Source organism: Neomonachus schauinslandi, chromosome 8 (genome assembly GCF_002201575.2).
Source record: "Neomonachus schauinslandi chromosome 8, ASM220157v2, whole genome shotgun sequence".
Lineage (NCBI taxonomy): Eukaryota > Metazoa > Chordata > Mammalia > Carnivora > Phocidae > Neomonachus > Neomonachus schauinslandi.
The window spans coordinates 8932217-8956596 of record NC_058410.1 but is presented as its reverse complement, the minus strand read 5'-3'; the positions used below and the strand labels follow the sequence as shown (position 1 = coordinate 8956596).

The window sequence follows — 24380 nt, the reverse complement described above, 5'->3', positions numbered from 1 at the left end:
AAAAGAAAGAAACACGCTGGTAGCTAGAGGGAAGCTCAGCCAAGAGGAAGTTTTATATTTTTAATGGGAGAGTTGACCGTACTTGGGGATGCTCTAGGAGTGAGTAGAGAGGGCGGAACGGACATTGTAGGGGAGAGAGCCAAGAATTGATGCGATGATGTAGGCAAGAAGGGATAGGTTCTCGTGAACAATTGGAGGGGCTGGCCTTCCCTGGAAGCATGTACAGTTCATCCATAGTAATACAAAAGGTAGATGTGACTGCCGATGCAGGTAGGTAGATAACAGTTTTCAAATTCCTTACTGATTAACGGGGGTGTTTCTGATACAGCAGAAGCATTTTACATACATGATTTCACGTAGTTCTTGCAATGACCCTGTGAGGTAGGTTCTTAGATCATTTCTACTTATAAGGCAACAGAAGCTTAAAGAAGTTCAAGTCACTTACCAATGTCATACAGCAAGTAAGTGACAAAACAGATATAAACCCTTATCGGCCTGAGTCTAGAACCTATGCACTGAAGTATCAGCTTATGCTAGTTAACTTCCCATCCCTAAACCTCTCTTGCTATGCTTCTCTTTTTCTCCCTCTTTTTCTCTCGTTCTCCATATCCCCAATAATCTCCAAGTCCTGCCCATTTTACCTCCTAAATATTTCTTGATTCTGAGACCTCTTTGCATCCCTACCTACTATTCTTACCAGCTTTTGACCTGATCCAGACAGCCTGAGTTGGCTCTTCTGTGCAACCACAGAATGGTCTAACTGAAATGCTACTCTGATCATGCTAGGTGCCTCCTCAAACATTTCTGTAACCTCTGTGCCCTGTGAATCCAAGTTCTTTACATGTGCCGTAAGCTCTTCACTACCTGGTACTGCCTATTTTTCCAGTCTCTGATCTTGCTAGTTTCTCCTTGTACTTTCTCCCCCCAGAGTAGCTGAACCTGCACAATAGTCCCACTGTGCAGACTGTTGTATTTTCTGCCTCTATGATTAACGCTTTCCCTTTATCCCTTTTCCTTTTTTTTTTTTTTTTTTAAGATTTTATTTATTTATTTGACAGAGAGAGACACAGCGAGAGAGGGAACACCAGCAGGGGGAGGGGGAGAGGGAGAAGCAGGCTCCCCGCAGAGCAGGGAGCCCGATGTGGGACTTGATCCCAGGACCCTGGGATCATGACCTGAGCCGAAGGCAGTCGCTTAACCGACTGAGCCACCCAGGCGCCCTATCCCTTTTCCTTTTTAAAAAGATTTATTTATTTATTTATTTTAGATTGAGAAAGAGGGAGAATGAGCATAGGAGAACAGGGAGGAGTGGCAAAGGGAGAGAGAACCTAAAGCAGACTCCACGCTGAGCATGGAGCTCAATGGCGGGGCTCGATCCCATGACCTTGAGATCACGACCTGAGCCAAAAACAAGAGCCAGGCGCTTTAACGGACTGCGCCACCCAGGCCCCCATCCCTTTATCCCTTCTGGCCGATTTTCTGCTCATCCTTTAAGCCACAGCTCCTGTTGTTTTCTCCAGGGACACATTTCTGAAAACTTTAACTGAGGCTCACACAGTCCTCGATCATATTTCCATCTTTTATTTGCCGCGTGGCATTTACAATAACTTGGCTAACATGTTTGCCTCCTCAACTAGGCCACGAGGTTCTTGAGCATGGGAACTGGCCTTACCTCATGGCTCAGTGTCGGGCTCTAATAGTTTATTGAATGAATGAATGAATGAACGAATGAATGATTGAATGAATAGCACAGGTTTATCCAAGAAAAGAAGGGGGCGCTTCTTTTCCTTTTAGAGTATGAAAATGAGTGAATGGCTATAGTTTCTGAAATACTTCTTTTTTTTTTTTTAAAGCTTTTGTTATTTTTTAGGTAATCTCTAAACCCAGTGTGGGGCTCAAACTCAAACCCTGAGATCAAGAGGCACAGTCTTCTGACTGAACCATCCAGATGCCCCTGAAATATTTCTAAGCTTAGGTAAGAGAAAGTAAGAGAGAACTTACACAGCACTTCTTCTTCTTTTTTTTTTTAAATTTTTTATTATTATGTTAATCACTATACATTACATCATTAGTTTTAGATGAAGTGTTCCATGATTCATTGTTTGTGTATAACACCCAGTGCTCCATGCAGAATGTGCCCTCTTTAATACCCATCACCAGCCTAACCCATCCTCCCACCCCCCTCCCCTCCAGAACCCTCAGTTTGTTTTTCAGAGTCCATTGTCTCTCATGGTTTGTCTCCCCCTCTGATTTCCCCCTTCATTCTTCCCCTCCTGCTATCTTCTTCTTTTTTTTTTTTTAACATATATTGCATTATTTGTTTCAGAGGTACAGATCTGAGATTCAACAGTCTTGCACAATTCACAGCGCTTACCAGAGCACATACCCTCCCAGTGTCTATCACCCAGTCACCCCATCCCTCCCACCCCACCCCCCCACTCCAGCAACCCTCAGTTTGTTTCCTGAGATTAAGAATTCCTCATATCAGTGAGGCCATATGATACATGTCTTTCTCTGATTGACTTATTTCACTCAGCATAATACCCTCCAGTTCCATCCACGTTGCAAATGGCAAGATCTCATTCCTTTTGATGGCTGCATAATATTCCATTGTATATATATACCACATCTTTATCCATTCATCTGTTGATGGACATCTTGGCTCTTTCCACAGTTTGGCTGTTGTGGACATTGCTGCTGTAAACATCAGGGTGCATGTACCCCTTCGGATCCCTACATTTGTATCATTGGTGTAAATACCCAGTAGTGCAATTGCTGGATTGTATGGTAGCTCTATTTTGAACTTTTTGAGGAACCTCCATACTGTTTTCCAGAGTGGCTGCACCAGCTTGCATTCCCACCAACAGTACACAGCACTTCTTATTCAACAAACATCAAGCACCTTCCTTACTCCAGGCACTTTAGTAAGAACTAGGAATAGAGGGGGCTCTCATTCTAGTGAAGCGAGACACATAAGAGGCAAATGAATTGAAAAAGAAACGATTTCATGGAATGATAAAAGCTGTCATGAAAACACAACAGTGTGTTAGGATAGGGAGTGTCTTAGGGGCTGCTTTAGATTGACTGCAGCAAAAGGCTGAGAAGGTACTAGTTAACATGAGACCTGTCTGCCATAGGAAGGAGCCGACTATGGCAAGTTGAGGGGGAGAGCAGTGCAGGCAGAGGGGAGCAGCTGGTGACTGTTCCAAGGCAGAAGCAAAGTTGTCATGTTTAAGTAACAGAAGGAAGGCCGGTGTGTCTAGGACATGGAGAGCAAGGGGAAGAGAGGCTGGAAATGAGTTTTTAGAGGTAGCTAGGAGTCCAGTCAGGTAGGGCCTTGTAGAATGGGGAGGATTGGATTATGGGGAGCCATTCAAGGGTTTTAAGGTGGGATGATGATACATTCCGAGTTCTCTTTTACAAAGATCACCGATTGCCATGTGAAGAATGGATTGTAAAAGGTGAAGAATAAAACTAGTCGGGAAGGTGCTAAGGCTAAGAGGAGATGTGGCTTGAGTTAGGGGATCATAGGGAAAATGGACAGAAGGGGCACCTTGGGGACATTTTGGAGAATGAGTCCAGGTAACTTACTGATTGATTAGATAGAGGGGGAGTAATAGAGGAAGAAAAGATGACCTCTAAGTTTTTGACTTGAGTAAAATAAACATGATAATCATGTCATTTACTGAGATGTAGTCGATGGGGTGGAAGAAGCAGGAAATCAAGAGTCCCATTGGGGCATCTTAATTTTGAGAGGCTATTGAACATCAAACGGATGTGTCATGTTGGTACGTTGGAGATGTGAGACTGGAGTTCAGTGAAAAGGTTGGGGCCAGGGATCTAAGTTTGGTACTTGTGAGCCCTGGGAAGTCTTGAACGGCTTTAGAGGTAGGAGAGAAACATCATAGCGTTGCTGAAACCCAGGGTTTCAAGAGCAGCGGGCTGAACCTGGTCAAATAGTACGAGGGCTTGTGTAAGATAGAACCGAGAAGTAATCATTGGGTCTGCCCACATGGATGGCGTCTGGAACTTGAGAGTAACAGTAGTTTTGGGACGTGGGGACTGAAGCCCAAGTAGAGCGAATTGGAGAGAGATCTAGTTATGAGGAGAACCTATACATTTAGATTATTCTTTCCAGAATTTTTGCTGTTGTCTTAACGACTTAATAAGGCCTTTGGACAAGTCTGTCAAGTGAGTGTGGGTGATAGCACATGAATCCATACGTTTTTGCCACAAGGTGTCACTATTCTTGATTAGCTTTTAGTAAGTAAAATCGTAGCCGTGCAAGTAGACCTGGTGTTAAGGAGATGCTGTTTGACAAAACCACATTACGAAATAGACCAAGTAGAAAGTAGATCTTTACATTGTGGGAAGGTTTCCTTTCTAGAGCCAGTCTCTGTAGCATATTCGACCCATGTGCTTAGGTGTGGAGGGATGCCCTGAGCAGCAGGCTAGGAATGAGCACATCGGCGGTTGGGGGGGGGGGGGGGGGGAAACCCCCCCCTCCCCCCAGAAGACTCCAGCTCAATTCCAGTTTTGCACCTGCTAGCTGTGTGACCTTGGGCAAAATGTAAATGATTCTTTGTCTTATCAATAAAGACATTTTTTTGGTTGTTATTTTTAAGTAATGCTATCTCTAGGGTCGACGCTGCTTTACTATCTCACCCAAAGATTTTTACGTATCCAAAGAGAATGTGCATAGCAGTGTTTAGACAGTTGTGGAGAGCTGTGTAAATATAAGATTAAAAATTATAAAAATTGTTTATGCCCAACTTTATAGCAAAATAGGTGTTACATAAAGTGGTTGTGTTAGTGAAGGCTCGGTTGCAGATTGTAGAAACCCAGTTGGGGCTTGCCTGCCAAGAAGGGAGTGTTTTGAAGTTTATAAGGGTAGTTCATGTGACTTCCGGAATGGTGGCTCTGGCGTGGGAGCAGTGCGGGTGGGGCGCTTTGAATGTGTACCCCCCTACTCTACTCTTTTGCTTCCATCTGGTGTCTTCTCTTTGGCTCCAACTTGCTTCCTCTACCTGATAGGGAACATTTTGATACTCTGAAGGTTGTAGGATATACACATGACAACATCCTATAGGTTGAGAAGAAGGCAGAGCTGGAGAAGTAGATGCCATAGAATTACCTTGATTCTGGTGAAGAGAATATGAATTTCAAATTTATGAAAGCCAATGTCATCTAATACTAACCTTCAGATTTAAAAAACTAAAACCCAAGTGTTCTGAAATAGTCTAATATCCTAGGGTCTGCGTGTCTTTAATTTTTAAAATTAGATCCTATTACATCATTATCTTTTTTCAATAAATTGACATTATAAAGGGATAGATGCACCTAAATTAAAGAAATGAAAGATTTAAAAAAAATGAAAATTTACCTAACATAAAAAGACAGTTATATATATATATATATATATATATATTTTAAAGATTTTATTTATTTATTTGACAGAGAGAGCCACAGTGAGAGAGGGAACACAAGCAGGGGGAGTGAGAGAGGGAGAAGCAGGCTTCCCGTGGAGCAGGGAGCCCACTGCGGGGCTCGATCCCAGGACCCTGGGACCATGACCTGAGCCGAAGGCAGACGCTTAACGACTGAGCCACCCAGGCGCCCCAACGGTTATATATATTTTTATAAAGATATAATTTATTTATTTGACAGAGACATAGCGAGAGAGGGAACACAAGCAGGGGGAGTGGAGAGGGAGAAGCAGGCTCCCCACAGAGCAGGGAGCCCGATGCAGGGCTCGATCCTAGGACCCTGGGATCATGACCTGAACTGAAGGCAGATGCTTAACTGACTGAGCTACCCAGGCGTCCCAGACAGTTATAATTTTTCAAAAGAAATCTTCACTTACAAAATTTCACAATGTAATTTTTTTTTTTTAAAGATTTTATGTATTCATTTGAGACACAAAATACAGAGAGAGAGAGCATGAGCAGGGGGAGAGGGAGAAGCAGACTCCCTGCTGAGCCAGGAGCCCGATGTGGGGCTGGATCCCAGGACCCTGGGATCGTGACCTGAGCCGAAGGCAGATGCTTAACCATCTGAGCCACCCAGGCGCCCCCACAATGTAATTCTTCTAAAAGGAAATGTGCTCTGAAATATATGTTAATATAAGAACCTGTTTTTACAAAACTCTTCAGGAACATATACACCAGTATTATGAGGCAGACTTGCTAGATATGATACATATATTTAACTTCTTCTCAACCCAAACAAATATGGTAATTGCTTTTAACAAAAGAATCACAACTAGAACCGTTACTAAATGCTTTTTCTACATATGCATTAGTGACTCACAAGCCATTTTAGTTATCTGTGAGATCTTACCGGAAAATAAATTCTCGTGACCCGAATTCCCTCAGCAGGAAGCAGAAGCCAGTTTTCGTACATGTTCTTGTATTGAATGAATGGAATCTCTCAACCCTGAGATTCTGTGAAAATCCAGGAGATGGAGCCACTGGTAGGTGAGTCCCCTGCCTGCCAAAAGGGAGCCATCTCGAAAGCGGGGACCATTCTCTTTCCTGGGAGGCTGGTGTCTCCCTCCTGGCTGTACAGCTTACCTGATGTCTGAGAATACTCATAACATTGGTGCAGTTGTGCTTTCGTGTATGTGTGCCTCAGCTGTCTGCATATCCCACAGTATTTAGGTCTCTGTGGTAAGAATCTCTAATATTATATATGGACATAACGAAGGCTCGAAAGTGTGTTCCAGGATGCTTCTTGAAATGTAATGTCCATGTCCCTGAGATTTGTTTAAAAAGACAGAGTCAGGGACTCCTGGTTTAAAATGGCATTGACCAAAAGGAGAAGGCCTTCCGACTTTGAACTACCTCCCCAGGGCGGCAGGGATATGGTGTGTCCCATTTCTGTCTAGCAGTGAATGTGGACGAGGGGAGGGGGGACGGGAGTTGTGCAAAGCAGGCTGGGTTGTAGCTTGAGAAGGATGTTCCAGACACACCCAGGAAGGCAGAGTGAGGCCAGGGGCAATGATGATGCTGTGTCTGCTAGTAAACACCAAGTGTGGATTTATTTCCCTTCTTCGAAGGTGAGGGTGAGGAGGAAGAGGAGAAACATGAACTTTGCCAGGTGAAGTGAGGGGGGATGTGTTCTGGGGAAAAGAGTACCACGTGAGAAGCCCTTGAGGTGAGAGAATGCCTAAAATTTGGGGGAGTTGAGAGCTCAACATGTCTGAATCAGTGCAAGGCAGAGTCTCAAGAAATATGGGATTAAAGGAAAATTAAAGACACAGTAACAGAGTTCAGTTCTACACACTCGAGGATGTTGTCAAATATCAAATCAGTCATTTAAAGAACATATTGAGGAAGGTTCTCAGAATCTAGAGGAAAAGATTAAAAATAGTGACCCAGCCTGGGAGGTGATAATTAGGGGATAATAATTCAACCTATGATTGCTAATCCTATGGGAAAATAGAAGTCACAACTAAAGACTTAATTTAACACGAGTTTCCTAACTACACAGATCAAGAGGGTTCACTGCATTCCAAGAAAAAGAATGGCAACATTTTTTTTTTTAAAGATTTTATTTATTTATTTGATAGAGAGAGAGATAGCGAGAGCAGGAACACAAGCAGGGGGAGTGGGAGAGAGAGAAGCAGGCTTCCCGCCGAGCAGGGAGCCCGATGTGGGACTCGATCCCAGGACCCTGGGATCATGACCTGAGCCGAAGGCAGATGCTTAACGACTGAGCCACCCAGGTGCCCAAGAATGGCAACATTTTTATATTACAAGGACAAAGGAAAGAGATATTATGAGCATTTAGGCAAAAAGAAGCAAGTTAGCTATGCAAGAAATAAAAATCCCACTGGCCTTAGGCTTTTCTGCAGTATCCAAGATGAGAAGACAATTAAATGACATCTAATGGTTTCCAGGGGAAAGTGCTGGGAACACCTTATATCAAGCTAAGTCCATTGTCTTTCAAGGCAATAACGCTTGCTTTCAGATTTGCACGGCATCATGGGCCATCCTGTCCCTTCGTTAAACAATGCTTGAAGACTTCTACTACCTAAAAGAGTGGTCAAACTCAGTAATGAACAACTCAGTAATGAGGAAATGATGAGCCACAGGATTTATAAGAATAGCCTTACTCACTTTGGACCAAAATGCAGCTATTCGATCGGCCTGCGCGTGCTCTGGTTGGTTGTGTGTTCAGAGGGTGAGTCTCGGTCTGCAGAGCCTCCCTGATCTATTCCTCCTGAGGCTCCTCTCCCATTTCCCAGGAAATGTCTTTCTTGCACCTCATGTTTTACCCTCTGTTTCAGAACTATTGTTTGATGACCACTTAAACTGACTTGGTTCTAGTATGTGTTAATATTGGCTTAACTGTTTACCTGGTTGAGATACTAACACTCCCCCTTTCTCAAAACGAGGGCTGAATCCTCTGGCCATGTGGCATGTTGATCGTTTTCGTTTCCAAGAGCCTCACATGTTTTCTGCATCTGTTAAGACTCTGATGTTTGCCTGACTTGTACTTTTAAATGGGTGAGTCTAGTAAATCATGTGTTAGCAGCCACTGAATTAGAAGGCTTTACTTTGTCTCTTCTTCCACCTGGGATTTGGGAATGTCCCCGTGTTCCCTATGGTTGGAATCGTTATATTCATTTTATACGATGCTAATGTTTAGAAATGTAGCTTATCTGCTTTCCTATTTCTTAAAGAAAATCTCAGAATCAGATAAACAATTTGTCATTTCCTTTTGATCTAAGAAGTCAGTGACTCACTTCAGGGAGATATAATTTTAAAGGTACATTAAAAAAAACTAAGAACCATAACATTTCTAGGTACTATTTCTGTGTAACTAGTTCCCCCACAAATGAGTGGCTTAAACAATAACTGTTTTCTTGTGCTCCCAGGTTCTGTGGGTTGGGAATTGGGACAGGATGCAGTAGGAGTGCTTTGTCTTTACTCAGTAGGTCTGGGACCTCAGGTGGTAAGACTCAAACTGGGAATGACTTGACAGTTGGGGCTGGAAGCATCTGGAAGCTCCATCACTCCCCGTCTAGTGGTCTAGTGCCTGGGCTCGCATGACTTGAATACTAGCACCCTTGAGCAGAGCTGTCGTCGCCTTGCCCAGACTCAAGGAAAGGGGACTTGGATCCCACTTCAAGTGTCAAAATAATTTGTGGCCATACTTTTAAAAACTACCCAGTAATCAATTGCCAGCACTGGTTTTCTTTCACTGATAGGTTTTGGGATAGTGTGATGGGTTGAATTGTCTCCCCTTCAAATTCGTGTGTCGGCTCCCTAACCCTTGGCCGATGTGACCTTATTTGGAAACAAGATCTTTGCTGATGTAATTAGTTAAATCAGAATGAGGTCATCCTGAAGTAGGATGAGACCCTAATAAAATATGACTGATGTCCTTTTAAGAAAGACATAGACCTGCACACAGGGAGAGCACCGTGCAGACAAAAACAGAGACTGCCAGCGACCCCCCAGAAGCCGGGAGAGAGGAGTGGAATTGATTCCCCCAACAGCCCTCAGAGGGAAGCAGCCTTCCTAACAGCTTGATGGTGAATTTCTAGCCTTCACAGCAACGAGAACATACATTTCTGTTGTTTTAAGCCATGTGATTTTGTGATAGCAGCCCCAGAATATAATACAGATGGTTTTCAATGTCTTTTCAAGATTTTTCCTATTTTTGACAAGGAACATATGTTGCTTTAAAAATGAGGAAAAATGGGTTTATTTAATGTAATAATTTCAATTGCTATGTTCCATAAAACATGAAAATATACCAAAATCTTATTAAGGTTGTGTCTAGGTGGTGGGGCTATAGGTAACTTTTTTTTTTATTCCTTCTTCATCTCTATACTTAAATGTTTTCTATTCTGTGGGAAAAAAGGCTGTAGGAAGCAGCCTTTGAACATAGAGTCAGGGCTTCTGGGATTTTGCCCTGGGTCCTGCTCTGCTCCTTCGTGACTCTGAGCCTGTTTCCCAGTCTGAACGTGGGGGTAGTGCTCCTCAGTGTCGCTGTGAGAAATAAATGAACGTGTATATGCGAAACCACCTAACCTGGTGCCGGATGTCTGTGCTGACAAGACAGCACTCTGTCTCCACTCTCCACGACTGTGATTATGGAGATGAGTTCTTGAAGAGCTCATGCATGTGTTTTTCACTGATTGGTAGTGGCATTCTGAGGGCCGAAAACGCTAGGGAGCCCAGAGGTGGCTTTTATTGGGAAGTAAAGGCAGCTTGAGCTAAGTAAGGGCCTGTCACTTCCCCAGGTCCCTCCTAAGGCTTTGGAAAGGGTCAAGGTCAAAAATGGATTCACATGATGATATGGTTTATAAAATTTGCAAAATATATTTTAACTATAATCAGTTACGACTCCTGTCTCTTTCCACTCGGACCTCTGTGTCCCCCTCACCCACCCCCTTTGGAGTGGCCATGGGGATTTTGGGATTGGGCTCAGGGACAGTTGACTTATGGATACTTTTAATTTGGGTTCTGTGAGATTTATGTATGTGGTTGGCAGTTAGTTCCCTGAATAGGTAAGCTATTGATAACTGTCCTGGGGTACGAAGGGCTTCCAGAGATACTCCCACTGGCTACGATGCCTACTCACTCAGCTTTCTGTACAAGAACACATACACGAATGCTTTTTACAGAGCCTCGTACAGAAAGTATGTGGGTAGTGGAGGAGAAACAAGATTTGAAATATATGGAGCCAGTAGGTAGTCTGTGGGAAAACTTCCCAGACTTTACAGCTTCTATATGAAACTTGAGGGGTGCCTGGGTGGCTCAGTCATTAGGCATCTGCCTTAGGCTCGGGTTGTGATCCCGGGGTCCTGGGATCGAGCCCCACTTCAGGCTCCCTGCTCAGCAGGAAGCCTGCTTCTCCCCACTCCCCCTCCTTGTGTTCCCTCTCTCACTGTCTCTCTCTCTCTCTCTGTCAAATAAATAAATAAAATCTCAAAAACAAAAAGAAACTTGATAGGGATTTCTCCAAATTTGACAATCTTAAAACTTTATATTAATAATGAGTTGAGAAGCTGAAATTTATTTTAAGCTATTAATGTTGAAGAGAATCCCAAGTTTTAATCAAGCTAAAAAAACCCACAAAAACTCTCCAGGATTAACTTTTATTCTCTCTACAGAAAATCATACAAAATATTTACAGGAAGAAGTGATTAAAAAGGGTACATAGCCAAAAATTGTAGAAAAAGAAGCATTACTGAAATGTGTCAGGAGGTTGTTAATAAAAATATTACATAATTTTGAGGGGGTGGATTTTGCTTGTTGTTAGATAAACCACAGCTTCATTAAATTTATAATTTATCTAAGGTCACTCCCATTAAATTTATGATTTATGATTTTGTTCCTCATTCTATGTAAATATTTGTGTTCATTCTTAAATTTGTATTTGTGAGTTTGCATTCTTTTTCTTACAGGGGGTCTCCAAAGTTGTATGAGTGGCAGGCCCCCTCAAAACCCGGGTCTGACTTGAAAGAGCCTGTTTCCAGATCAGTTCTTACTCTTCTGCAGAGTTGTTCTTTGAACCTGATGCTAACATTTAGGATTGCCCCTTCTCCGCTTTTCCATTTGCTACAGAAGAACTCAGAATCGAAGCGTTTACCGATCATTTCCTTTTCATCTAAAAGGTTTCAGTGGCTCTCTCTAGCAAGGGTTTCAGGATGCATGCTGTTTACCTCATCAGAGCAAAACGGTGACTCAGAGTGTGAGAAATGGCTCTCTGCTTCCTAGGAAGTTTTCAATATAAAAACATGCTGTGCTTTTGAATGAAAAGTAAAATTAAAAGCCAACGAATGGAAATTTCTTGTAAGAGGATATAAAAAAAACCCCTAACTCTTCCTATTCGTAAAAATAAGAGTTGTTTTTGTCAAAGGGTCTGAGACCTGAATGACACTTTTTGAAGTGCCTTTGGCAGATTGTGAAAAGGCCCATGAGTCTCTGGTGCTTCCTTGGGGAAGCCCCTCCATTGCCCTCCTTCTGCACCCACTGTGCTAAAGACCAAGGAAAACTGGTCTTGAGTAATACAATTACCTTTGCATACATGTGGTTTTAACTCAAAGCTGGGAGCTTCTTTGCTTTTATCTCTTGTCAAAGATAAGCTTTACCCATTTTGATGGGAACTACTCTGTGGCTTTAAAAATATTTCAAGTCTGTGAAACATAATAGATGTATTATAGGAAGGACGGAAAGCCAGTATCCAGCCTAGAATATTTGTTCCTCAGGTCCCATGCTGGGATGGAGAAAAGGAATGTGTCTTCAGAAAATGGTCGATCCATGTTCAAGTGCTGCCTTTTTCTCTCATTACTGATGTGGCCTTGGGAAAGTTACTTCATTTTCTCATCTGTAAAAACATGAATATTAGTATTCACCTCACAAGGTTGTTGTGAGAATTAGATGAGATACCCCCATCCCCATTTAGTTATAGCACCTGGTACAAAGAAGGAGCGCAGTAAATGTTTGAAGTAAAAGAAAGATAATGCCTTCAATATCTTCCTCCCCCACCCCCCGCCAAGGGGTTTGGGAATCTAGAATATAGTAGGAAAGAAGGATCAAAGCGAAAGGGTTGAGTCACAGAGCCTTTGAAGTTGATGAATATCGAATGAAGTGGCAGAAAGATGAGTGGTTGTAGTTTGGGGAAATTCTACTTCAGAGGAAGTTTTGTGTAAAGCTGAGATGTAAGCAGGTGAATTATGTGTAGGGAACCACTGTCCTGTTTTCCTGGTTGAATTAAAGAGTACATGTTGATGTATCTGTTCTTTCATGAGCTACATTTAACATTGGTAACAGCATGTAACATGTAACAAACATTTAGCATACGTGAGGATGATTTTTAGGACTGGGGAATACAAAGAGAAATATGATCCATGTTTGCCCTCAAACAAGTTAGACTCTACTAGGGGAGAGAGAGCCGTGAAAAAATAAGGACATTAAATTGTGGGATACAGAAGAGGAAGGGTCAGTTTTACATTGGAGAGGAGGTGGGCTCCATGAAGGGCTTGGTGGAAGAGATAAGGTGTCTTCATGGCAGGGTAGGCAGGGGAGTGTGGACTGTGCAGATAGTCCAGGTAGAGGAATTGGAATGAACAAAGGCACAGGTGTGGCTTTGCATGCTTTGCATGTATGTGGGAGCTGCACGCAGGGCCAGGGCAGGTGGTGCAGGGGGCACCCAGAGCAGTGGGCTGGGAAAATAAGCAGAGTCAGATGATGGAGAGCCTAGCCTGCCATGCTTCCGTGGCAAGGCTCTGAGGGGGCCCCATCCAGGAGTAATGACAGTGACTATGGAAGGGACGCTATGAGCAAATAGACATCCTCTAGCGAGTCAGGCAAGAGGGTGGGATTTGAAGGTTTTGGTAAACACAGTGAGGTGGGATTTGGAAGATGAGGCTTCCAATCATCGCATGCTGTATAAATTGGATGGGGAAGACAGTTGAGGCAAGGATATTAAGGAAGAAGACATTTTTTTAAGTCTAGGAATTTGATATGAGCTGGGGCCAGTAGATTGGAGTTTAAATTTTGCCTTTCAGTTTTCTAACTCTTTAATCCCTGGCAATGGCTGGAAATGTAGAACAATTACTATCTCTGCTATTGGAATGAATAGTCAGACACCAGTGTTCACAAATTAGACTTGAAATCCCACTCTACTTGTTTAAAAGCTTATGTAACAAGAGGAATCTTACACATGCAAATGAACACCTGTGAAAATTCTTAGGCAAGAAGTGCTAGATTTAGCAACTCCAGTTTAGCAATTTGAGAAGGGATGAATTTTACAGATTGTTTTGCTGCTTGGATCTGCCATAATGTTTGTTGGATTGACAATTCCTGTCTTTAAAGGAGTTATTGAACTTTCTTTATAAATTAAATATCCTGAAAGGAATGAATTTAAATAGCATGCATCTCAGTGTACTCTGAGGCCTGTGGATGTTTGTTGTCTTTTTAAGCTTTAGATTTAGACATCAAAGTCTTGCCATATACAATTTTTCTTAGGAACTAAGTATATACAACTCAAGTGTCATACCACCTACAAATTTGCCAGAAACCAAGCCACACTTTTTCTCATTTCCAACCACAGCGAAAACCTTATCACTTTTTTGCTACAGATTCATGGATAAAAATAAATAAGGTCATGAATGAAATGACCAGATGGCCTCCGCATCACCCTAAAGTGAGCATCTCCCCACACCCGTGTTTCTGGTTCCTTAAAACTTCAATATATTTTTCTTAACATTTGTTTGAGCCATATTTACATCTTTGGAAACTGGTCAATTTCTACATATGTCTAAATGCCTCTTTTTACTTGACAGTACATTTAACGTGCCAAAAGAATTCTCCAAGTTCTGATGACATTTTATCCTTTTAATAAGTCTAGTGGGGACCAGGGACACCAGTCCATGTTATGTGGAGAGCTTTTCACTAGGTAATGCATATTCAGTGTTGAAGAAGAAATGTACCCAGTGTCACAGGGGAGCAGGCTCCTACCAGACCGACAGTTTCGGAAACTGCAACTATAAACTCTAGACAAACTACAAACAACAACTACCCAAGGGCTCTGGGGAGTGAACAAAAGCAGACGGGGGAGTTGAAACTTGGGGGAGGAGAGTTTCCTGGTATTCAGCTTTGGCCAGAGAACAGGTCATGGTTGCAAAGATTGTGTGGGTGGCTAAAATTCCAATAGAAAGCTTGTCATGTTTCTGGCCTGACAAATCAGAGGTTGGAGCACAACCAGGAGAGAGTGAGGGATCACCCAGAGAAGGAGTGACCTAGAATCTGTATTTGAAGTCTGTCCAAGTCTCTAGCTGACCCACACACTACACATGCACAAGGCAGACTCAAAGCTCCTTGCAGCTAAGGTTTAGAGTAGTGAACTGAGATTTAATTGCTACCCACCACAGGTGAGGCAAACTTTGCAGTTTGAGAATCTAACCAAGTCAATTGCCTGTTGAAAAGAAATTTCAGCGATGGAATCAATCCATCAATACCACAGAAGTCAGTTTTGATGATATAACATTCACAATGTCCAGGATACAATCCCAAACTATTCAAAATATGAAGAAACAGGAAAATGTGACCTATTTTCAAGAGAGAAGACAAGAATTTTAAAGCAGCTATTATAATTATGTTCAGTGGGGTAAAAAAGAATGCTCCTAATAAATGAGAAGACAGGAAATCTCATGAGAGAAATTGGAAATGTATAAAGTAAACATTTTAGAACTGAAAAATATAACATATTAAATAAAAAAAAATGTAAAGACAGGGGCTCCTGGGTGGCTCAGTTGGTTAAGCATCCAACTCTTGATCTCAGCTCAGGTCTTGAGCTCAGGGTCATGAGTTCAAGCCCCGCATTGGGGCTTGAAAAACAAACAAAAAACACACATAAAGACACAAAAAAGTTGAAAATAAAATGGATGGAAAAAGACATATCATGCAAAAAAAAATTAAGAAGATTGAAGTGGCTATATTAATATCAGATAAAATAGACTTCCAAACAGAGTATTACCAAAAACAAATAGAAACATTACATAATGAAAGAAAACCCCTATTAGGATGGTATAACAATCATAAATGTGTATGCATCTAAAACAGACTCTAAATAAAAGAAACAAAAATTGATGTAATGGTATGATCACAGTGGGAAACTTAAACATCTCTTAAAGAGCAACTGATACAATAACTAGACAAAATGTCAATAAAGACATAGGTGATCTGTAGATCAATTATCTTCACCTAACTGATTTTTAAAATTAATTATTTTTATTTAGACATTATTTTTTATTTTTTATTTTATTTTTTTAAAGATTTTATTTTATTTGACAGAGAGAAACAGCAAGAGAGGGAACACAAGCAGGGGGAGTGGGAGAGGGAGAAGCAGGCTTCCCGCGGAGCAGGGAGCCCGATGCGGGGCTCGATCCCAGGACCCTGGGATCATGACCTGAGCCGAAGGCAGACGCCTAACGACTGAGCCACCCAAGTGCCCCTAGACATTATTTTTTAGAGCAGTTTAAGGTTCACAGCAAAATAGAGGGGGCCAGAGATTTGCACATATCCTCTGCCCCCCAACACACAGCCTCCCCATTATCAGTATCCCCAATCAGAATGGTACATTTGTTACAATTGATCATCCTACATTGACACATCACCCAAAGTCTATAGTTTACATTATGGTTCACTCTTGCTGTTGTACATTCTATGAATTTGGACAAATGTATAATGACATGTATCCATCATTAAGTATCAAACAGAGTATTTTCACTGCCCTAGAAATTCTCTGTGCTTTGTGTATTCATTCTACCCCAGTTCCAACCCCCAACCCCTGGCAATCACTGATCCCTTCACTCTCTCCATAGTTTTATGTTTTCCAGAAGGTCATATAGTTGGGAGTCATACAGTATGTAGTCTTTTCAGGTTGGCTTCTTTCACTTAGCAATATACATGTAAAGTTCCTCCATGCCATTTCAGTTTTTCATAGTTCATTTTTTTTAGTCCTAATAATATTCCACAGTTTATTTATTCACTCAAGGGCATCTTGGTATTTCCAAGTTTTAGCTTCAAGATTCTCTCCCTCTGCCCCTCCCTCCTCAAAATAAATAAGTAAATCTTAAAAAAAAAAAAAAGAGGCCCAGGAAAGAAGAGCAAAGCAAATCAAACAAATTGGAAGGAAAAAAAGAAGATCAGAGAAGAAATAAATTAAATGGAACAGATTAACTGGTAGAGGAAATTAACAGAACTGGAAGCTTGTTTGTCGGGAAGTTCAGCCTAACTGATAAACCCTGACTTAGATTGATGAAAAAAGGGATATATAGAGAGAACACGAGTTACCAATATCATGATTGAAAGAAGTGTTATCACTACAAATCCTACATATATCCTACATATATTAAAAGGATAATAAAAACAAATTGATTATGAGCAACTTGATTCCAGCAAACAATAATTTTGATGAATTGAATATTTTGAAAAATACAACTTACCAAATTGACCCAAGATGGAACAGAAAATTTGAATAGCTCTATAGCCATTAAACCACAGTAACTCTGTAACTATTAAAAACCTTCCTATAGGGCGCCTGGGTGGCTCAGTTGGTTAAGCGACTGCCTTCGGCTCAGGTCATGATCCTGGAGTCCCGGGATCAAGTCCTGCATCGGGCTCCCTGCTCGGCGGGGAGTCTGCTTCTCCCTCTGACCCTCCCCCCTCTCGTGCTCTCTCTCTCTCTCTCATTCTCTCTCTGTCAAATAATAAATAAAATCTTTATTAAAAAAATAATAAATAAAGTTTCATTGGGCGCCTGGGTGGCTCAGTTGGTTAAGCGACTGCCTTTGGCTCAGGTCGTGATCCTGGAGTCCCGGGATCGAGTCCCACATCGGGCTCCCTGCTCGGCGGGGAGTCTGCTTCTCCCTCTGACCCTCCCCACTCTCATGTGCTCTCTCTCTCTCATTCTCTCTCTGTCAAATAATAAATAAAATCTTTATTAAAAAAATAATAAAGTTTCATTGGGCACCTGGGTGGCTCAGTTGGTTAAGCGACTGCCTTTGGCTCATGTCGTGATCCTGGAGTCCCGGGATCGAGTCCCGCATCGGGCTCCCTGCTCGGCGGGGAGTCTGCTTCTTCCTCTGACCCTCCCCACTCTCATGTGCTCTCTCTCTCTCATTCTCTCTCTGTCAAATAATAAATAAAATCTTTATTAAAAAAATAATAAATAAAGTTTCATTGGGCACCTGGGTGGCTCAGTTGGTTAAGCGACTGCCTTCGGCTCATGTCCTGATCCTGGAGTCCCAGGATGGAGTCCCGCATCGGGCTCCCTGCTCGGCGGGGAGTCTGCTTCTCCCTCTGACCCTCCCCCCTCTCGTGCTCTCTCTCTATCTCATTCTCTCTCTCAGATAAATAAATAAAATCTTTAAAAAAAAACAACCTTCCTATAAAGAAAACTTCAGTCCTGATGATGTCACCTTTTTTTTTTTAAGAAGATAGAAGACAAGTGAACACTTTGCAACTCTCTTTTGTCTTTCTCCAAGGTGGCTGCTGGGTCTTGGGGGAATGGTGACAGGAGTAATGTGAAGCTGTCTTTCATACCTACTTCAGTGTATCTTTTCTTATTCCTGTGCTCCATCCAGGTGCTGTGATCCCTTACCTGGAGTCCTTAGCCTTTGTAAAGGTATTTTTGTGCATGGAGTGTTTTTCTAAGTAGTATTTCTGTGAGGGTACGAGTGCTGAAAACTCCTGTTCCACCATCTTGCTGATGTCACTCCTCTCTCAAAGTTGTCTTAACCTTAGAAAATCGATGTTTTGCCATATTAATAGAATGAAGGAGAAAACCATAGGATAATTTTAATACATAGAGGAAAACATATGACAAAACTCAACATCCATTCACATGAAAAATTCTCACCAAACAAAGAATATAAGGTACTTATTCAACTTATAAAGAGCATCTATGAAAAACCTCCAGCTAATATCGTATGTTCATGTTAAAATATTAAATTATTTTCTACTGGAATCAAGAACAAGGCAATGTGCTCAATTTTGTCACTTTTACTCAACATTGAATTGGAGGTCCTAGCCATTGCAACAGAGGAAGAAAAAGAAATATAATGATAAAGATTGGAAAGGAGGAAGCAAAATTGTACTCATTTTCAGTGTGAAATAATATGAAAAAATATATATTGGTCTCTGTCCCCAGTTCTTGGCACAGAGCTTCTAAAATCCGTGCAATTTCCTAAGTGGTATTAGAACTAGGAACATCTTTTGTTCTAATATTTGGTCTTTGAACCTGGTTCCTGACACAGGGCTCTTGAAACCCTTGTAATTTCCTGAGTAATAGGAATATTTTTTGTTCTAATGAGTTGACTCTGGCTGGGCTCCTTGATAAGGACTGATCACAGGAAGGACCAAGCTATGATTAGAAGCTTGAAATTTTCAGCCATACCCAACCCCATCCCCATTCTCTTGTGAAGGGAGGAGGACTAGAAATAGAGTTAATGATTGATCAAACCTATGTGAGGAAACCTCCATAAAAATTCCCAAAGCATGGGATTCAGAGAGCTTCCAGGTTGGTGAACACATCTACATACGGGGATGGTAACCCAGCCCAACAGTTTCTGTACTTGGCATCCTCCCGACCTCACCTTATGTGCCTCTTCATCTTTCTGTTCATCTGTATCCCTTATCATATCCTTCAATAAACCTGTTAACATAAGTAAGTGTTTTCCTGAGTTGCGTGAGCCACTCCAGCAAATCAGTAGAATCCAAAGGGGGAAGAGGTCATGGAAACCATGATTTGTAGCTAAGTCAGGCAGAATTGTGGGCAATCTGGGGACATACTAGTATTTGCAGTTGGTATCTTGAAATAGGGGGCAGTTTTGTGGGACTGAGCCCTTAACCTGCAGGATCTGATGCTATCTCCGGGTAGACAGTGTCAGAATTGAGTTAAAATGTTGGAAACCCCGCTGCTATCACAAAGAATTGCTTGTTTTGGGGAAAGCCCTCATCTGGTGTTGGAAGTATTGTGAGGGTGGTAGTGGTGTAAGAGTAAAAGAGACACACAGGAGGAGGACTGGGTTTTTCTTAAATAGCAACTAACATGATTGTTTACATAGGAAACCCTGAAGATCTACAAAACAACTAGAAGTAATAAGTGAATATGCAAAGCCATAGTGTATAAAGCTAAAATTTATAAACTCAATTCTATTATTATCTTCTAACAGGAAAAAAAATTGTGAAATGTAATGGAAAAACAGTTCTGTTTATAATAGGTCCCCAAATCAGATTATTTAGAAATAAATGTAAACAGATATACACTGAAAACCACAGGGCATGGCTGAGAGATATTTTAAGACTTAAATGAGTGGAAAGATATATTATCTTCATGGATTGGAAGACTCAATTTTAAGATGTAAATTTTTCCTAAATTGATCTATATATTTAATTTAATCCCGATAAAAATCCCTAGAAGTTTACAAACTGATTTTAAAATTTATATGGATGCAAAGGACTTTGAATTGCCCAAATAATTTTTAAAAAGAAGAACAAAGTTGCAGGACTTACTATAAAGTTCCAGTATTCAAGACTGTACTATAAACAAAAGGATAGGTATATTGATAAATCAACAAAACATCAGAGTCCAAAAATATCTCTACACATGTCTAATCAATTGATATTTTTAAAGATTTTATTTATTTGTCAGGGAGGGAGGGAGAGAGAGAGAACAAGCAGGCGGAGTGGTAGAGGGAGAAGCAGGCTCCCTGCTGAGCAAGGAGCCTGATGTGGGACTTGATCCCAGGACTCTGAGATCATGACCCAAGCCAAAGGCAGCCGCTTAACCGACTGAGCCACCCAGCACCTCTAATCAATTGATTTTTAAATAAAGGCACAAGGCAATTCAATGGGAAAAGGAAAGTCTTTATTTGAAAGTTAATAAGAGTATAGATCTTAAAATTTCTCATAACAAAAAAATTTTGTGACTATGGTGATGGATGTTGATAGAATTGTGGAGATCATTTCACAATACATACAAATAATGAATTGTTATGTTATATACCTGAAACTAATATACTGTTACATGCCAATAAAAACATGGTCTTTCAATATGGGGAAAAAAATGCATTGACTCTTACCTTATATCACACACAGTAATTAACTTGTAATGGGTCATAAACCGAAATGTAAAATCTCAAACTTTATTATAAAACTTCTATCAGAAAACAGGAAAAAAAATTTTGTGACACTGGGTGAGGAAAAGATTTGTTAAACAGAAGATGAAAACACAAAGGAAAGACATATTAGAATGCACTTCATTAAAATAAAAAAACATTTACTTCCCCAAAGACATAGGTAAGAAAACAAAACCAAAAGACAGGCCATTGATTGGGAGAAAATATTTGCAAAATGTGTCTGTCAAAGGGTTTATATCTGTAGAATACGTAAAGTACTCTTAGAACTCAATTCTTTTTTTTTTTTTAAGATTTATTTATTTATTTATTTATTTGACAGAGAGAGACAGCGAGAGGGGGACACAAGCAGGGGGAGTGGGAGAGGGAGAAACAGGCTTCCCGCAGAACAGGGAGCCCCATGCGGCGCTCGATCCCAGGACCCTGCTTAACGACTGAGCCACCCAGGCGCCCCTCAGAACTCAATTTTTAAAAGAAAGACAACCCATATTTTAAAAAAATGGGCATAGGATTGGATATTTCACAAATGACTAGTAGACACATGAAAAGATGCTCAACATCACCAGCCAATGGAAGATGCAAATTAAAACCACAGTGAGATAATACTACATACCCACTAGGATGAATTAAACCAAAAAAATCTGACAATACCAAGTATTATCAACAATGTGTTCTTTATTTTGACAGTGATGTTTTCATGAGTTTATATATAAGGCAAAATTAAAGTGTACATTTTTAATGGATATATCTTATTGCATGTAAATTGTATCTTAATGAAATTGACTTAAAGATACACCTATGGAAGAATAACAATTTATTATCCCAATGGCCAAGATTGAAAGATGCTTGGGTACTTACTAAAGTAGTAAGTGTAGCTGGGATCAGACTTTAGTTCTCAACCCAGACTGTTTTCCCTTCAATTAGATCACGGGGCTGAGCATAGAATGCAGAATTGAAGGAAGGAAGAAGAAAGAAGGGGAACAAGTGTCCTAAGAATGGATCTGCTATAATCCAGACCCTTAGTCTTGTCCCAACCAGGGATGTCAACACATTTCCCCACGGGACTGAAGACTACGCCTTGCTGTTAACTTGAACATTTTTCATCTTTTAAAATAGCTTCCTTATTTTTCTTTCTCTTCCCTAATCATGACAGAGTCACTTTGAATGATACAGACATATATGGAAACAAAGTCCGGGTGACTTATACTATGTACCGTTAAAGGATGTGAATAAAGAACTCTGGACACATCTCCACCTGTCACTTGATGAGTGAGTGCTCCTTGGAACCTATTTCATGGATTCCAAAGTACGTAATTAAAAGAACATAAAGAATTAGATGGATTGAAAGTACGTAAAGAATTAGAATCAGGAAATGCAAAGAATGTGTTGAGTTAATGCTTTTTAGAATTAATATGTAAATTTGCCAAATTTCTTTCCAGCTTATTTTTAATATTTTAATATCCTATATATTTTACATGTGTTTTCTCTATGCTTCTCTTGGGCTTAATAATAGGTTCATTGAAATTTGATATTTTTTCTCTAAGAGGACATTTTATCATCTTGAAATTACTGAGGTACTAAACTGTTGTCACATTATATTTGATGTTAGTGTGCAGATTCCACTGTAAGAAAAAAAATGAAAGATAATCCAAGGGAGGAGCACTTACTTAAATATGCGTTCACCGGCCTTTGTTATCAAACTGAAGTGAAATCAGGTCATCTTTCATGATTTCCAATACAGAACTGTGTCCATGAAGGGCTTGAACTGGATAGGTTACATTTCTGAAAAGCTCCTGTGTTCAAATAGCAAAAAATCACTTTGAGAAATTGAAAAATGTCCTCTGTGAATCTGAATTTTTATAGCATACTTTATTTGAATTTATGGGAAACAAATAGTGTAACAAATGAGTTCATGGGAAATAATCTAAATTTGACGTTCCAGAGAAAACTAGCATTTATTGAACACCAGCTGTGCTTTGGGTACTGTAAAGTACTTTATGCATATGATCTTATTTAGCCCTGTCAGCCTACAGAGTAGGTAGTACCATTATCCCCATTTTGCAGATGGGAAAATACAGGCACAAAGAGATGATGTAGTTTCAAGATTTTAACCCTGGCCTCCTGTCTGTGGAGCCTGCACCCTCTCACCCCTGGCCAAACACACAGGAGTAGGTCTTCGCTCTTCCCTGCACCTGCCCTGTTCCTTCCCACCCGCATTCATCCTGTTCGTCCTCCTGGAGAGCCCAGCCTGCCCTCTCCACTGGTCACGTCCTGTCTATTCTTCACTGTCTGGGCGCTTAGACCTTCTGTATTCCCACGGCAGCTACTCTGCCTGATTTCCTATTGTCCAAACGTAATTGTTCCCTAATGTTTGGGTACTAACCTCAGAACCAGCTGTCCTGCCTCACATTGTCCTTCCTCCAAACCATCCTATGTAATCCCCTTAAATACATATTCTTAGAAGCCTTGGTGGCGCCCACTGTTGTCCTTGGAATCTTAGTTTGGAGAACACTCAAGGCCTTCCAAAATCTTTGACACACTTCCCAGTTCTAGTCAGATGTGGAAACACCAACCCCAGACAGGTATTTCTCAGGTCATTTCAATGTGCTTGGCATATAATAAACATTTAATGTTAGTTTTCATTGTTTTATATTTAATATTTGAAGATAATATTCATAGTTACATAGTTCAAACACTAAAAGTATAGAAATGGATCATTGAAATGTCTTCTACTTATTCTTGGCCCCATCATCCCACTTCCCATTCCCCATCCCCCACACATTAAACTATTAAAATTAATTTCTTTTTTTTTAAGATAAATGACAATATACATTGGCCTACATGTTGCCTTTTTCTACTTAATATATCTTGGACATCTTTTTGTATCAATAGCTGAAGAGCTTGCTCATTTCTTTTTTTACAGCTGCATAGAAATTTTTATAGCTGCATGGACATATCATAATTAACCATAATTTAATTATTCCCTGATGATATACATTTATGTCATTTCCAGGTTATAAACAAAGCAAATATCCTCATTACACTGTATGCATGAAAACTTATTTGTGAAGTACATTCCTAGAGGGAGAAGTAGGAAAATGATTTATGCATTTGTGATTTTATTTATTTATTTATTATTTTTTATGCATTTGTAATTTTATTTTATTTTATTTTATTTTAAAGATTTTATTTATTTATTTGACAGAGAGACACAGCAAGAGAGGGAACACAAGCAGGGGGAGTGGGAGAGGGAGAAGCAGGCTTCCCGCCGAGCAGGGAGCCTGATGCGGGGCTTGATCCCAGGACCTGGAATCATGACCCGAGCCGAAGGCAGACGCTTAACGACTGAGCCACCCAGGTGCCCCGCATTTGTAATTTTAATAGATACTGCCAAACTGTCCTACTTAGGGGACATATCGATTTCTACTTCCAACAGAAACAAATGAATCAACAGTTTCCCCACAGCCTTGCCAACACACTGTGGTATTAAACTTTTCATTTTTGCCTATAGATGGGAGAAATGGTGTTTTAGTGTAGTTTTAGTTTGCCTTTAAAAAAACGAGTGAGTGTGAGCATTTTTCAAATGTGTAAAGGCCATTTGTTTTTCTTTTTCTGTTTTGACTGTTCATACCCTTTGCACATTTTAAAATTGTTCTGCACTTTCCCTTATCAATTTACAGGTAGTGTATATGTTATGGAAATTAGCCCTTTTCCTGTT

At 40.7% G+C, this 24380-nt stretch overlaps 1 protein-coding gene across 1 annotated transcript in view; it reads right to left on the bottom strand.

Annotated features, from left to right (window-relative positions):
* Positions 1-18227, bottom strand: part of RSPH3 (radial spoke head 3) — a 41384-nt gene extending 23157 nt beyond the window's left edge. The window contains exon 1 of the mRNA XM_021693224.1: positions 18127-18227. Coding sequence (XP_021548899.1) covers positions 18127-18227 — 101 coding nt within the window. The remainder of the gene's footprint in view (positions 1-18126) is intronic.
* Positions 18228-24380: the final 6153 nt, after the last annotated feature.